Source organism: Dasypus novemcinctus, chromosome 9 (assembly GCF_030445035.2).
Source record: "Dasypus novemcinctus isolate mDasNov1 chromosome 9, mDasNov1.1.hap2, whole genome shotgun sequence".
In the NCBI taxonomy this organism is placed as follows: Eukaryota; Metazoa; Chordata; class Mammalia; order Cingulata; family Dasypodidae; genus Dasypus; species Dasypus novemcinctus.
In genome coordinates this window covers 79,814,782-79,831,678 of record NC_080681.1, presented here as the reverse complement: position 1 = coordinate 79,831,678, position 16,897 = coordinate 79,814,782, and the positions used below count along the sequence as shown (strand labels likewise).

Genomic DNA, 16,897 nt, shown 5'->3' with positions numbered 1-16,897 from the left:
TGATTTTATGCACAATATTCAGTTTGCACACTGGGGTCATCGTGGGGAATGGTGAGAAATGAAGCTGGTGAGGGAGATGGGCCAAGTTCTGAAAACTTTGACATATGAAGAGGCTTGGGTTTTATCGTGAGGGCAAAGATGAGTCACAAAAATGGGTTTTAAGTATGATAGGGAACTTGGCACTTCGAGCAATAGCTTGCTGTCATGGTCTGTCACCCAGGAGCTCTGCCTCTGGGGCCAATTGAACACCTGCCCCTTTGGTTCCTGAAACCTCAGAAGTCTGGAAGATAATGATGGCTCATGTGCCCATAAGAACTGGCTCAGGACATCTCTCTTCTTGTCAGGAGGAGGAGGCCATTCCACCGCCTGGCCCGTGACACTACTCTTCCTGATCTGGGCCCAGGTAATGCAGGTGCCAGAGCATGGGGCAGCTGAGACCTAGCCACAGATCAGAGCCAGGAGAGCCAAGTACCTCTCTCTGACCCCAAAGTCCTGGATCTTATCTGTACACCTGGAGGCTCTCACAGGGGTGTGGCTGGCTCCCCACATGCCTTCTCCATACCTCACAGGATCAGAGATACTCAAAGTGGATTAATTGTTCAGGAAGTATTGACCGAGGACCTATTGTGGGTCTAGCCTTGTGACAAGCCCTTTGGGTGATCTGAGAAAGGTGAAGTTGCAGCACTGCCCTTAGGGACTTACTCACTAGAGAAGAGAAGTAGTTTTGACTCATGAAACACCAAGAGAGCAGTCAGAAAGAGTTTGTAAGCAAATGGCACCCGATGGGGTAAGACCATAGAGATTCTAAGGCAGGAGGAAAAAAAATAGCATGGAAGCCTTCCTGGAGGAAATAGGGGTTGAAGTTAACCTTAATAGATCATGGTAATATTTGAAGGGTCCCAGTAAGGTAGAGAAGTGTTCTATAAAGTCAATTTTATATATTAAAGAGAGTGCAATTTTTGGCCCAGGGGTCTTGGACAAGTAGATTATTCACTGGCACTCCATAGTCATTTAGTCATTCAACAAACACACATTCGTGTACGAGGCCTTGCCCTGGTCTCTAGAGACAAATGAATCCATCAAAATTCCTGCCCCCAGGGAGGTAGGTAAATAGGCAGTTACAATATAATATGGAAAGTGCTATGATTTCTTTATTTATTCATCAATTGAAAGAACTGTCATATGATTCAGCTATCTTGTTACTAGGAATACATTCAGAAGAATTAAAAGCAAGGACATGGACTGACATTTGCACACTGATGGTCATAGCAGCATTATTCACAATTGCTACAGTATGGAAACAACCTAAGTGTCCATCAACCAAAGAGTGGATAAACAAAATGTAGTCTATACATACAATAGAATACCAGTCAACTGTAAGAAGAAATGAAACTGGGATGCATATAGCAACATGGATGAACTTTGAGGACACTATGTTGAGTGAAATGTTAGACACAAGAGGACAAATATTGTATCGTCTCTGTATTAGTCAGCCAAAAGGGGTGCTGATGCAAAGTACCAGAAACCTATTGGCTTTTTTTTTTTTTAAGATTTATTTATTTATTTCTCTCCCTTCCCCCTCCACCCCAGTTGTCTGTTCTCTGTGTCTATTTGCTGTGTCGTCGTCTTTGTCCGCTTCTGTTGTTGTCAGCAGCATGGGAATCTGTGTTTCTTTTTGTTGCGTCATCTTGTGTCAGCTCTCCATGTGTGCGGTGCCATTCCTGGGCAGGCTGCACTTTCTTTCGCGCTGGGCAGCTCTCCTTACAGAGCGCACTCCTTGCCCGTGGGGCTCCTCTATGCAGGGGACGCCCCTGAGTGGCACAGCACTCCCTGCATGCATCAACACTGCGCATGAGCCAGTTGCTCACCGGTCAAGGAGGCCCGGGGTTTGAACTGTGGACCTCCCATGTGGTAGACGGACGCCCTAACCACTGGGCCAAGTCCGCCACCTCTATTGGCTTTTGTAAAGGGTACTTATTTGGGGGTAAAAGCTTAGAATTACAAGGACCTAAAGAGTCCATCTCAAGGCTGCTTTTGCACCAAAGCCTGTTGCCCATGTGTTGAAGTAAGATGGCAGGCAACCTGCCTCGTCTCTCCATCCTTGTCAGCTGCTCAGCTGCTCTGTTTTCTTCTGCTGCAAACTATCAGGCAAATGGCTCATCTCTCTTCCTGGAGTTTTAGCTGTTTGAGCCTTCTCCTTTCTGCCACATAGAAGGACTGAAATGACCAAGTTATTTCCTTTTCTGTGTCTTCTTCTGTGAGTGTCCTTTCATATCAGCCCAAAGGGGGCAGGGACTCAACCAAGTTATACCCTAGCCCCAATCAGAAGCCCTAAACTGATATACAAGTAAACTTAACCAGAGGGCCCTCACCAAATCTAATACAATCAAAGGGCAGCACACCCAAGGAACAGACCAGTTTACAAACAAAATCCTCTCTTTTTTGGGATTCACAAAAATAATCTCAAACTGCCACAGTCTTTACGTAATACTAACTAAATGATGAGTAAACTCAACAGAGTTTAACTTTGGAGTATAGGTTACTAGGAAATAGTATGTGAGTTGAGAATGGGAGCTGATGCTTAATGTATGTAGCATTTTTATAAGGTTTATTATAAATGTATGGAAATGAATAGAGTTGATGGTAATATATTATAGTGAGCATAACTCATACTATTGATTTATAAATGTGATTGTGGCTGAAAGGGGTAGTGTGTGGATGTAAATGTCAATTGAAAGGAAGCTAGAGAATAATGTAGGGACTCTTAAACAGTGATTTAGGTGGTAGATGAAGATTGTGATTAATAATATAAGAATGTTCTTCCTTTACAAAGTGTTAAGTATATGGTGATACATGGGCAAATACAACTAATGTAACTTATGGATTATAGTTAACAGTAATATTGTAATATTTTTGAAGCAATGGCAAAGAAGATATATCAATTCTAAGGGACAAAAATAGTGGGTTTAAGGGGGTATGGGATTTTTCCTTTTGAAGTAATGAAAACATTCTAATATTGACTGAGGTGATGACAGCACAACTCTCTGATGAATATGAGAGCCCCTGAGTGTACACTCTGAATGGATTGTACAAAGCGTGGGACTGTGTAACACAATGAATCCTGTGGTGGAAGATGGACTGTGGTTAACAGAACAAATATAAGAATATTCTCTCATGAATGATAACAAGTATATGATACTAACACAGGGTGTCATTACCTGGGTGGGTTGGGGGAAAAATACACCAAATGTAAAATATTGGCTATAGTTAGTAGCAATGTTTTGACGATGCTCTTTCATAGTTTGTAACTATTGTTTCACAACAACACAAGGTGTTGGTGGTGCGGTAATGTATGGGAGCCCTGTAGGATGATATGCATGTTTCTTTTGTAAAGTCACAACTTATACCATACACTTATTGTTTATGGATGTCCATATATGAATGATAAACTTCAATTTAGAAAGTTTTTTTTTTTTTTTTAAATTGGCTTACCATGAAAATAGTTTATGCTGACCTCAGACACAGTAAGGGCTGTAAGAACAAGAAGGAGGAGAGACTGTTGCTTGGGCTTCAGTTGTCATGCTTTTTCAAAACTTCACCCAATAGTGGTAGAGTGCTGCCATGTGAACAATCTTGGCTAATCTGCTAGAAGAAAACACCATGTGGGGAGGTCCGCGGTTCAAACCCCGGGGCTTCTTGACCCATGTGGAGCTGGCCCACGTGCAGTGCTGATGCGTGCAAGGAGTGCCGTGCCACGCAGGGGTGTCCCCCACGTAGGGGAGCCCCACGCGCAAGGAGTGTGCCTCATAAGGAGAGCCGCCCAGCGTGAAAGAAAGTGCAGCTTGCCCAGAAATGGCGCCGCACACATGGAGAGCTGACACAAGATGACACAACAAAAAGAAACACAGATTCCCATGCTGCTGACAACAACAGAAGCAGACGAAGAAGGCGCAGCAAATAGACACAGAGAACAGACAACCGGGGTGGGGAGAAGGGGAGATAAATAAATAAATAAATAAATCTTTAAAAAAAAAAAAAAAGAAACACCATGTGGAGCAGAGACTGGCCTTCCCAGCTGTGGCCATCCCAGAGCAGCCAGCCCCTGGCTAATTCACTAGCTGATCATAGATGCATGATGAGGTGAGCCAAGGCTAGAAGAACCACCTAAATGAGCTGACCCAAACTGCTGAAATGCAATATTGCAAGCTGACTAAATGGTGGTTTTTTGGTGTTTTAAAGATTTATTTATTTGTTTGTTCTCTGCCCGTTTCCCCTCCTCCTGCCCTGCTGGTTTTTGCTGTCTGTATTGTCTTCTCTTCTCATTTTCTCTTCTCTCCTCTAGGATTCACAGGGATTTGATCCTGGAGACCTCTGATGGGGAGAGAGATTTCTTGTCATTTGCATCACCTCAATTCCTGGTTTCTGCTATGCTTCACCTTGACTCTCCCTTGTCTCTCTTTTGATGTGTCATCATCTTGCTGCATGACTCACTTGCACGGGCACACTTTCTCTTCTTCTTTTTCACCAGGAGACCCCAGGGATTGAACCCCATATAGTAGGCAGAAGCTCTATCACTTGAGCCACATCCGCTTCCCTAACTGGTGGTTTTTTTAAGCCACTAAGTTTTGGCATGGTTTGTTATGCACCAAAGCTAATTGATATTCCCATAATGGGGGGGGGGGGGGAGGCAATCAGGGTCCCAATGTAAGAAGTCAAGAAAGGCAATGGCAGGGAACATTTGACAAGAGCTGAGAACGTTCCCATGTAGAAACCGTCCTTAATATTTCCATCTCCTCCCCACTGCAATGTGAGGGCCATGTCTGTCTTGTAATGGCTGTATGGCCAATGCTTGGCACGTTGTAGGTCCATAATAAATAGTTGTTAGATAAGGAAAAGTCCTCATGACTAAAATTCCTCAATGACCCTTCCCAAACTGGATCCTTTCTCTCATGACCCTCCTCTCCTGCCTCCTCCCACCTCACCCCTATCATAGTCTGAAACGCACCCTAACTTCATCTAATATTTGGGGCCTCCCTATATCTGAATGTGTTGCTCCCTCTCTCTGGAATACCCTTCACACACACACACACACACACACACACACACACCTCACACTCATATTTTCTCTACCCTGTAAATACCCATGCAGCTTTCAAGACCCAGCCCCAGTGTCACCTCCTCTGTGAAGCCTTCCCTGACACTCCCAAACAGAGTTAATTTCCCCTTTCTCTAAGCTCTGAGAGCACTTTTTTTTTTTCATGTATATTCACTCAATCATTTGATTCATTTATTGAGTCCCTTTTCTGAGCCAGACACTGATGGTTTGGTGATAGCTTGTTTGCCGAATCGGCTGCAACAATTCCTCCCATTCCTGTATGCTGCCTCCCTAATGCAATGTAATTTTGCCACTCTTCCCATTAAGCAGTGGAATCTAATTTCCCATCCTTCATTTCTGGGCTTACCTTGTGACTTGCTTGGACAAATAGCAAATGGCAGAATTGGCATTGTGCTATGCTTGAGTTTAGGCTTCAAGAGACCTTGCAGTGTCCTCTCACCCTCTTGGAAGGTGGTGCACTAGGTGAAGAAGCCTAGGCTAGTCCTGTGAAGATGAGACCATGTGGAGCACACGTGAAGCCTGCTTGACCAACCAGTCCCCGGTGAGCTACCAGATGACTGTAACTACATGAGCAATCCCAGGCGAGACCAGCAGAACCACCCAGCTAAGCCCAGCTCCAAGTGCCAACCCACAGAATCATGACCAAATAAACAGTTCTGGTTTTAAGCCACTAAGTTTTGGTGTAGTTTGTTACGCAGGAATAAATTTCTGATACAGTTCTTACTACGTATTTTTCATATATCTATAATTTTAAATGTGCCTGTCTTCTTCATTTGTCTACGAGCTTCTCCTTAGAGGAAAGAAACTGTCTCTTTGTGCTAAATATCTTCTGTTTGCCACTCCAGATCCTCTCTCTTCCCTCTTTGACCCTGCTCCATACCTAGGAGGATGACCCATCCTGGCTCGAGATTCCAGTAATTGTTCCTCCCCTACCACTTTGGGCCTAAGGATAGTAACTAGGGCCCTAATATTACTTGCATGTAAATATTGCTTTATTTCTTGTCCCTGTATTAAACTCTTTTCAAATTACCAGTTTGAGAAAACAATCTATTCCTGAACCCTGAATAATACAATCTTATACCTTAATCTAGTCCCAGCTGCCACCTAGCATATGATATATGTTCAATGAAGACTGTTTGATATGGGAATGAAAATTCTAAGAGAAACTTCTGTTAGAGTTACTAAACTTTGATCAGTGAGACTCTGGGTCTGGATCCTGGCTCTGTGCCTTCTTAGCTCTGTGGCCTCAGGCATATTTCTTCACTTCTCTGAGCCTCTGTTTCCACCTCTGCTAAATTTGGATAACAAATCCCAACCCTGCAGGATTGTTGCTGAAAGTGTAGATGATGTTTGTAAAATGCTTGGCTCACAGTAAATGCCAAATATGATTTTGATGAGGACCTAGGGAAGATTTCATACCCTTTTTCCTGTTTAATCCTCACTAAACCACTATGAAGGTCACTATCCCTGTCTCTTCCTCCCTCCCTCCCTCCCTTCCTTCCTCCTTCCCTCCCTTCCTCCCTTCCTCCCTCCCTTCCTTCCTTTCTTTTTTAAAAGATAACTAAAATAAGGAAAGAAACAATCTCACCAAAGTCACACATTGAGCTGGAAGTAGAGTCAGAATTTGAATCCAGGTCTCTGACTCAGGTCCTGGACTCTTTCTGCCATACTAGGGGAGGTAGCGGCATGACCTTAACACACTTTCTCCTCCAGCAAGTCATCTGGGAAAGAAAAGTAAGCAGGCCCTCTTGGGAAAGGCTGGTAGCAGCCAACTGCCCCACCCACTTCTTCAAAGGAACTTCTAAAATTTTTTTTTCTGGAAAAAAGGTCTTGACCCAGTACACTGCTTTACTCCTCAGGAGGAATCTTCAGAATGAAATCATCTTTCCTGAGACTGGGGAGAGGAGGACAGCCCACTTGGCAGAGAACCCCCAGAACATTTTGTAGGGCACCGCAGACCTATCTGTGCCCTCTTGGGCACCCCAGTTCCTAGCCCTGGGCTTCCTCCTCCAATAAGGCTTTCTGCTTACTCCATCTGCGGCTTCTTCTCTCCAGGATGTGCTGTTTTCTGGAGGTTTCTCTATGTCTTTGTGGCTTTTTTCCTATGTGTCTATGGCTTTTATTCCTCCATTTATAAAGGACTCTAGTAAGAGGATTAAGGCCCACTGTAGGCCACACCCTACTGGAGCAATCTAATCAAGTGGCCCATAATTAATCTAATCTAATCAAAGGATCACAGTAGATTCAATTGAAGAACATAATTTCCTGGGGTCCATATAGAAGACTCAAACCAATACAACTTGAGAGTGGTTAGAACAAATTTTATGTTGTATCTATGTTACCACACTAAAAATTAAAAATAAATAACTTGTGGAACAAAAGCATGAATATGCCTACCCAGATCCATAAATATTCATTTAGCAAATACCAAGTATCCACTCTGTCCCTCACTATTTACTTGGGTTGGGGACCCAGAGACAAATCAGATAATGCCCATGCCTCACCTTCTCATGCTAGTGTCACATGGTCCTTATTTTGATAGTCACCATCTTGTGTGTTTGCTGATAGTTTCACTGAACCCTTTTAGAGCCAGGAGGTCACTCAGGTTCCTTGTGTTAGTCAGCCAAAGGGGCGCTGATGTAAAATACCAGAAATCTGTTGGCTTTTATAAAAGAGTATTTATTTGGAGTAGAAGCTTACCATTACCAGACCATAAAATGTAAGTTATTTCCTTCACCAAAGTCTGTTGCCACATGTTGGAACAAGATGGCTGCTGACATCTGCAGGCTTTCTCTTCTTCTTAAGGCTCCATGGTCCCAGCTTCTTCCAATATCAGCTGTAGGCTGAGAGAAGTCTTGTCATTCTCATGGGACTCATTTCTCTCCCGGCTCAGCTGCTGTGCTCTCTCCACAAGATCAGCTGTAGACTATGAGGCTAACAGCTCGTCTCTCTTCCCGGGGCCTCTGCCATGTCTAATGGAGCCATATTTCTTTCCTCACGTTTCTGCTTCTCTGTGTGTTTACTTTCCAGGGCTCCAACAAAACTCCAACCTCCCTTCTCTGACGTGGCCCAATCAAAGCCCTAATCACAACTTAATCAAGTAAGAGTGAAACTTCTGAATCAAATACAATATAATATGCCCAGAGGAATGGACCAGTTTACAAACATAATCAATATCTAATTTTTGGAATTCATAAACAATACCAAACTGCTATAGTTGTGGTCCTTGCAACTTTTTCAGCACACCAATGGGGAAACAAAGATTCAGCAAGACAACCTTCTGGTCCAGTGAAGAGTACAGATTAGAAGTCAGGAGAGCAGTGATCAAATCTTGGCTCTGCCAGTTGCTGGCAACTCCCATCCTGTCTCTGGGCCTTGGTTTCCCCATCTGTAACATCAGGCAAGAACCACTGCCCCATCCAGTACAGAGTGCTCTTCTAGTCATGGAGGAGGCCTTTCTTGAGGGAGAAGGGAGTTTTCTTTGTGAAGCTCTGGGTTCCCAATCCTTATCTTCTAGCTGCAGTGCGTTACCATGGAGACAGGAAGCCTTTCCCTTCTCTGTTAGCCCTTTTATTAGCAGCACATCTCCCTCAGGGCTGATAAACTCCTGAACTTTCCCAGGGCTGGAATATTATCCCCTTTGAAATAGGGGAAAACTGAGACCCAGAGCCGTGCAAGGATTTGCCCCAAGTTACAGGGACTTACTTTGGGCCGCATCTCCTGCCTTATCCATTGCAGCCAATTACTGGCAGAATCTCCCTTCCCAAGCACAGGTTTCCTCCGCAAACTGCATCCTGGTTCTCACCACAATCACCGATCAGTGTACACAATGAGCTTCTTTCCAGGAAGGCTTGTTTTTCTTTTTCTTTTTCTCCATTTTCTTGGTAGTTTTCTAATAACATCAGTACATGTTCTGACAAAATTTACAATGAAATTCAGTCTTTACATTAGTGATTTAAACTCTATTCTTGGATATGTTACTTGAGTCCTTTGTGAACTGAAAATAGTGCTGGATGATAAAACCTGCCAAAAATCCATGGCAGAGGGAAGAGGACTTGGCTCAAAGGTTAGAGTGTCCGCCTACCACTGGGAGGTCCAAGGTTGAAATCCAGGACCTCCTTGACCCATGTGGAGCTGGCCCATGCACAGTGCTGATGCATGCAAGGAGTGCTTTGCCACACAGGGGTGTCCCCCATGTAGGGGAGCCCCACGCACAAGGAGTGCACCCCATAAGGAGAGCCGCCCAGTGCAAAAGAAAGTCGAGCGTGCCCAGGAGTGGAGCTGCACATACAGAGAACTGATGCAGCAAGATGACACAACAAAAAGACACAGATTCCCGGGCTGCTGACAAGAATAGAAGCGGACACAGAAGAACACACAGCGAATGGACACAGAGAGCAGATGGGGGGAAGGGGAGAGAAATAAATAAATAAATAAATCTTTTTTTAAAATCCATGGCAGAAAGTACCAGCCCTGATTATGCTGATGCAACAAAGATAATCACATTTTTTAGCATTGCATTATGCCAGAATCCATCAAGAAAAACCATACACGACCTTGCAGAATTTACACAACGAACCCTGGAGAAATTGGACACTTTATACCAGTAGTTAACAGTGTTTCTATAACTTTAGAAAATAAGGAGGGACGTGGATGTGGTTCAACTGATAGAGTGTCCACCTACCATATGCAGGGTCCAAGGTTCAATACCCACGGCCTCCTGACCTGTGTGGTAAGCTGGCCCATGCACAGTGCTGCTGCACACAAGGAGTGCCATGCCACACAGGGGCGCCCCTGTGTAGGGATGCCCCATGCACAAGGAGTGTGTCCCACAAGGAGAAGTGCCCCGCATGAAAAAAGTGCAGCCCTCCCAGGAGTGGCACCGCACACATGGAGAGCTGATGCAGCAAAATGACACAACAAAAAAGAGATGCAGTTTCCCAGTGCTGCCTGACAATGCAAGCGGATGCAGAAGTACACACAGTGAATGGACACAGAGAGCAGACAACGGGGGTTATGGGGAGAGAAATAAATAAAATAAATCTTAAAAAAAAAAAAGAAGATAAGGATATCAAAATCTTGGTATATCAGGAGTGGGTGTGGCTCAAGCAGTTGAGCGCCTGCTTCCCACATGGGAGGTCCCAGGTTTGGTTCCCAGTGGCTCCTATAAGCAAAAACAAATAAACAACAAGCAAACAAACAAAAAGACCAACTCAGGGGAGCTGATGTGGCTCAGTGGTTGAGTGCTGGCTTCCTGAATATGACGTCCCAGTTTCAATCTCCGGCCCTGGTACTGCAGAAGAAAAAAATCTTGGTATAAAGAAAACAGAATTTGTCCCACAAGACTGTTCCAGTCCCAGCTGACCCACTTTGATCTTCTATTCATTCCAAAACCAGAAGGTATAATTTCACCTTCTCCTATATGGTGGTTATAAGGATATGAAAGGGCTATGGAAGTTGTGACATGCTCAACAAATGTTATTTATTATTATTAAATAAGGCTTGGATAAGGATCCCCTAATTTTTTCCCCAAGAGCTTCTAATTGTCAGGTTGTTAGTCTGATATTTTTCTATCATTAACATTTGTATGCTAAAAGCCTGTGATTCTAGAATCCTGCACCTGATTTTAATCCCAGAGTGCTGAGTCTGACATTCTCTGATTCCGTGTAGGTGCGAAGGAAAAACCAAAACAGGGAAAACAGGGTGGGGGTCCAGGTCTGCAGGGGAATCCTAGTCCCTGCTATAGTGGACGCTGACTGCTTTTGGCTGCTCAGCATCCGAACACTGCCTCCTGGGAGGAATTACAGGCTATGTGGGAGGCACCCCCTGTGGAAGCTGAAGCAGGTAGCAACTCCTTCCCCTGACCCCTGGGCCAAGCTGGTACCCCACCTGAGCTCCTGGGGAAGAGCAACTGTCCCTGCAGCCCCACTCCTGGGCTCACCAGTGGAGCCACAGCCCAACTCCCATCTGTGGGAAACAAAGGCATGTTGTTTCCATGGAATCAAGTTACTTCCTTGACCACGGAGTCATGCTGTCTCCATAGCTATACGGGCAGGTCATAAATCCAGCAAGCAGATGTGTACATTCAGGTGGAACGAGGACTAGGTAGAACAGGGCAACCTGGGCAACAAGATTCATGGGTGTGCTTTCTTGACAATATAATAGAACATTGAAATTCTGTACTTTGAATTATAATCATAGATTTTGATCCATTGTGTTACACAGGTTGAGGTAATGGGAATAGCTAACTAGAATAGTTGCTGGTTCTCATGATTGCTTGGGGTATATAAAGAAGCCCCTGAGATTAATAAACTAGTCTGATGAGCTTGAGGCTTCAATGCTCTCAGATCCCCTGATCCCAATCTCTCTTTGTCTTTCATTCTCGATACCCTTTGGGTCCGACTCCGACACCCATCAGACCTGCTGTCAGCACACTGTCCTTCCTTCCAGCCAGCCTTGCTCTGGGCCTCATTGCCTGCCTTATCCATATTCATTGCACATTTTCTCCTGTTAAGTCCAATTAGGCCACTTTGCTAACCTTGCAGGAACTAAAACCTCCCTTTATTAGCAGGCCCAGCAGGAGCAGCAGAGAAGGCCAATTTAGGACAGCTCCACCTGTCCCCGCACCTCATCCCATCCCCACCACACCCCTGCACCCCAGGCACCATCCCCACATCCCCTACACTTCCCAGATCAGCGTGGTGGCTGCGATACCACTCCTTTCTGCCAGTTCTCGAACATGGTGTTCCCTCTCTGACAGCTCACAGGGTGCTGCTGACCCACCCCTGCATGATGCAGCGGCATGTGCACGTGTGAGCTCCCGTGTGTGGACACTGTCAGAGCGCCAGCCATGCCTGTGCACTTGAGACCTGGCTCCAGGTCACCGCTGCTTATGGGGTTACCTTGAGTTAGTGCTTTCCTCTCTGTCTAAAAAGAATATTTCAGGTTTGCAGGCCTCATGGGGTTGTTTTGAGGCCGATGAACCAATGTATCAACACTATTGTTCAACAATAGTGTAAAGTGATTTCTAAATACAGAGTATCCTATGACAAGATGAACACTTTCATCTTGTCATAGAGTATTATCTCAGTGGGTGGAGACCCATGCAATATACAAGAAATTATTAACTTCCCATCCTGGGGAGCACTGCTATGTTCTCAATTAGAGGGGCAAGAATCTCTTGAGAACATAAGGCAGTGCCTAATAAAAGAAAACAGACCAATAGGTTAAGCCCTAAAAAATAAATAAATAAATAAACAAATACAAATTACCACTAAGATGTCCATGGTCAGCCCCAAACCAGCACCACTGCCTGGCTGTATGACATCAGGCAGGCCATTGCGCTTCTCTGAACCTTCGTTTCCTTGTATGTGTGTGTGTATGTGTGTGTGTGTGTAGTTCTTTGAGTGCTCCCTCCATACTGGGCACTGTGACTGGCTTGTTACATGGTAGACTCTGTACCAGTTAGGATTCTCGGTTGCAAGCAACAGAAACCATTTCTGGCAAAGTTAAGCAAAAGGAGATTTTATTGGAAAACTATTGGATGGCTCCCAGAATTGATGGGGAAACTGGAGAACTAGACTCAGAAAATGAGCAAGAATTGAGGGCATAGCCAAAGTCCTGCCATAGGAACTGTCTCCTTGGGACAGATGCCTCCTGTGTCCACTTGCTGTTCAGTACTGCTCTGCTGGGCTCTTGTCCCTACTGCAGGCACCTGAAGTAATTACTGACAGTCCCTGCCCTCCTGCCTAATACCTCCCAGACCCAAGGTCTAGACGGGGCTCCAGCAGGGCTGAGCCCAGCACACAAAGGTCAAGGGAAGGAGTTGCTGCCCGCCTCAGCTTCTGCAGGGAGAGGGACCCTGCCTCCCACATAGCTTGGAATTCTTCCAAACCGGCTAAGTTTGGATGCTGGCAGCCAAAACCAGTCAATGTCCACCATGTTCTTCAGCAATCCCTAGTCAGGTAATGCAACATTTGACAGATTAAGAGACTGAGTGTCTGAGAGGTTTATTTACTGGTCACCTCGCTAGTAACTAATTACACTAACACCTACCTCACAAAAAAATGGATGTGGGTAGTCAGCAAAGGTCAGTTCTCTTCCCCCCTCAGTAACAGCTTCTTACAGGCAATGTTTGTTCAACCCTGGGGAAGGCCTCCGAAGAATTGTTCACATGAATTGTAATTCATCCCAAGGGACTGTACTGCCATGCAGACAGAACGTCATCATCATCACATTATCATCGTTTTCCTTTTTGCTTTGAGGCCTCATAAAACCCTGTAAAGGAGGTGTCACCTCAGTTTACCAAATGAGAAAACTGAAGCTCAGAGAGATTTAGTGACTCTCCCAAGCTCACAGAGCGAGTCAGAGCAGAGCCAGAGTCATATGTAGGCATTGTGTCTCCAGAGTCCAGTCTATTTCAAAGGAGCAGGCTGAAAACAAGTCCAGGATTTGACACAGGTACAGAATGTCAAGGCAGGAAAAGACCTCAGCAAACTGCATCTTCCCCCGCCTTACACTGATGGGAAAGCTGAGGACTGGAGAGAGAAAGTACCCTCTGCCCAACCTCATACAACGCCATCCTTGAAGCTTCTGTACTGGAGTCAGGATTTGAATCCAGTTCTCCTGCCACCCAATCTAATGCACATTCTCCATGTTCTCTATTGTCGAGCTCATTTTAAAGCTGAAGTAACTGAGATAGACAGCAGGGAGTAAATGGCCAAGCTAGTTGTTGGCACAAGGGCCTGGCTAATAATGGAATGGACCCAGAATAAAGAACATGGCAGCAGGATGGACAGGAGGTAGGAGGCTATGCACCCTCAGAAAACTATGTTGCCCCCTAGTTTCCTGATTGTTCTCTCACAACCAGGAATTGTTTCCATATGTTAAGAGTAAACTATCCTCTCCTAGTTGGAAATGATGATGGTAACAGACTTCAATTGGTGGACTATTACGATAACCAGGGAGAGGGTCTAAATGCTATTAGACCTTAACAGAGCAAACATGTTCTCCCCAAAGAACTGGACCCTGTGAGCATTAACACCTTGACCTGAGATCCTGAGATCCCCGCCCCTTTCCCACAGATTCCTTCCAAAGTCAACTCAGACAGCAACTCTTCTAGGAAACTTTCCTTGATTCCCAAGCTGGATTGGGAACTCCCAAAGCCCCCCACAACTTTTTTAGGTCTCAGCCCTGACCTCGCTGGGTTGTCATTTTCTATGTGCTTGTCTCCCACATCAGACTATTTTTTTAAAGTACTTGAATTATTTTATTTTTTATTTTTTTATTTCTCTTTCCCCTTCCCCGCCCCTCCCCCTTGCCCTTCTCCCCACTGTTGTCTGCTTTCTGTGTTCATTCGCTGTGTGTTCTTCTGTGTCCGCTTGTATTCTTGTCAGCAGCACCAGGAATCTGTGTCTCTTTTTGTTGCATCATCTTGCTGAGTCAGCTCTCCGTGTGTGTGGCACCACTCCTGGCAGGCTGCACTTTTTTGTGCTGGGTAGATCTTATGGGGCACACTCCTTGCGCATGGGGCTCCCTTACTTGGGAGACACTCCTGCATGGCCCAGCACTCCTCGGGCGCATCAGCACCACACATGGGCCAGCTCACCATACAGGTCAAGGAGGCCCCGGGTTTGAACCTTGGACCTCCCATGTGGTAGGTGGACGCCATATCCGTTGAGCCAAATCTGCTTCCCTCCCATTAGACTATTAACTCTAGGGTTCAGACAGGCCAGTCACAGAGGAGGCCTCAGTAAATGTTAGTGAAATGAAAAAGTGGATGGAGAAAAGCGGGGGAGAATATCCAGGAACCCAGACCTTCTCTATCTACTCCTACTCTGAACTCCTGGCTGGGGGACATGAGTTTCTGTCTTGCACAGCTTCTGGATTTGGCCTTTGGACCAAGGTCCTCTGGTAATGAAGTCTCATTACCACCTAACTCTGACCTGGATCCCCTTCCTTCTGACTAGCCCCAAGGATTTTGAGTTGCTTTCAGCCTAACTCCCCCAGCAGCTGAACTCCGCCTGAGAGCCCCATCAGCAGGCAGCCTTCTGCCAGTAGTTTAGCCAGGCTATCCCGAATGGCCACACCATTAGCATGCCCTCTGGAGCCCAGAGCTTGGCCCTGATGACACAGAAATGGACAAGGTAGTCTACTGAGGTCCTGAGTCTGTCAGGCATTTGAGACAGATTTCAACGGAGAGTGGACAAAGTCAGAAGGTAATATGTGTCTCAGTGTGATGTTCACAGCAACTCAGGAACCAGCCAGGTGCCCATTAGCTAGAGGTTCTGGCAGCCAATTGGGTCTTTACTGGGCTCTTGGAGGGCACTAAGCTAGGGGATATGGGAGATTCAGAGCCTGAATCAGAAGGAGACACAACTCTGAGGTACAACTAAGCAAGGAGGATGCCAGAACATCTGGAAGAAGGTGTTTTAGGGAACCAGTTACAGTAACATCTCAGAATATTGCACTTTGCCCTTCAGTCACATCAATATTCTAACATGCAAATAATGTTCCAGCATAATACATTCTGCCATTTTGCCCTTCCAGTATGGGGGGCATTCTAGCCCACCAAATTCCTCTTTTAGCCATTCCAGTGTTCCAGCCCACCAACATTCCTCCACACCATCACTGTAATATTTTCAAATATCAGAATTTCAACTGCTAAACCTTCAAACTTCCTTCTAACAAAAGCATTTATTTGTTTATTGATTCATTTATCCCAGTGACTCTTAATAGTTGAGGGAATATATACTTCTTTAAGAAACTATTAAAATCCATGGATTCTTCTCCCCAGGAAAAAAAAGTATATATACATAAAATTTGGGATATGATTTCATTTATTCACAGATGTTTGGTGGGGTCTATGGATTGTTTAAACTGTTAAGAGCTGTTTAATTTTACCCTTCCTTGATCCAGAAAGACATTTAAAATAAAACAATTCATTAAGTTTAAGGTGGGGCAAAATAAGATTGGAAAAAATAAACAAGATAGGGACAAAGTGGAGCATGGCCTGCTATTAAGAAAAGATCTTATTTTTTATTTATTTCTCTATTTATCCCTACCCCTCCCCCCATTGTTTGTGCTCACTGTCTGCTCTCTGTGTCCGTTCGTTGTCCACTCATCTTCTCTTTAGGAGGCATGGAGAACCAAACCTGAGACGTCCCATGTGGGAGAGAGGTACTCAATGACATGAGTCACCTCTATTCCCTGCTTTGTTGTGTCTCTCATTGCATTTCCTCTTTGTGTCTCCTTGTTGAATTATCTTGTTGCATCAGCGCACCACACCAGCCAAAAAATATGGAACGCTTAACAAATTTGTGAGTCATCCTTGAGTGGGGGCCATGCTAATCTTCTCTGTAGCGTTCCAATTTTAGTATATATGCTACAAAGCAAGCACAAGAAAGGACTTTAAAAGTAACAAAAGGGAGTTCACCTGGAGAACCAGGTTAGTCTGAGCTGAGCACCTGGTTTGTAACAGAGACCACGATGAGAAGAGAGTTATAAACTAGAATCCCGAGTACTGGGATATGAGGCCCCTACCCAATGGGCTGGAATGTATACTAGTAACAACATCAACAAAACAATTGAAAAAGCATTTGGAATTTTTAGTGACACGGTGGCAGTGAGAACAATGGCAAGAGAAGATTTATTGTCTAGTTCTCTTTCTAACTGCTATTTGGAAGCAGGTCTGCCTCTGTGGTGGATTTATACTGTGTCAATTTAGCTAAATTAAAACTTTGTTCTGAGTTCCCAGTATGGTTATGAGATTGCTTGGGCTAC

General features: G+C 44.9%; 1 protein-coding gene and 1 non-coding gene across 3 annotated transcripts in view; one reads left to right on the top strand and one right to left on the bottom strand.

Annotated features, from left to right (window-relative positions):
- Nucleotides 1-5,790, top strand: part of SHISAL2A (shisa like 2A) — a 33,948-nt gene extending 28,158 nt beyond the window's left edge. The window contains exon 3 of one of the 2 annotated variants that reach the window (XM_058303579.2): nucleotides 4,343-5,790. In XM_058303579.2, the coding sequence (XP_058159562.1) occupies nucleotides 4,343-4,359 (17 nt within the window). In that variant the 3' untranslated portion in view covers nucleotides 4,360-5,790. The other variant, XM_058303578.1, reaches the window with a different exon arrangement.
- Nucleotides 5,791-16,408: 10,618 nt separating this feature from the next.
- LOC111760012 (U6 spliceosomal RNA) lies at nucleotides 16,409-16,514 on the bottom strand. The gene has a single exon (XR_002793819.1). It is a non-coding gene; the product is annotated as a U6 spliceosomal RNA (small nuclear RNA).
- Between the last annotated feature and the right edge of the window lie 383 nt (nucleotides 16,515-16,897).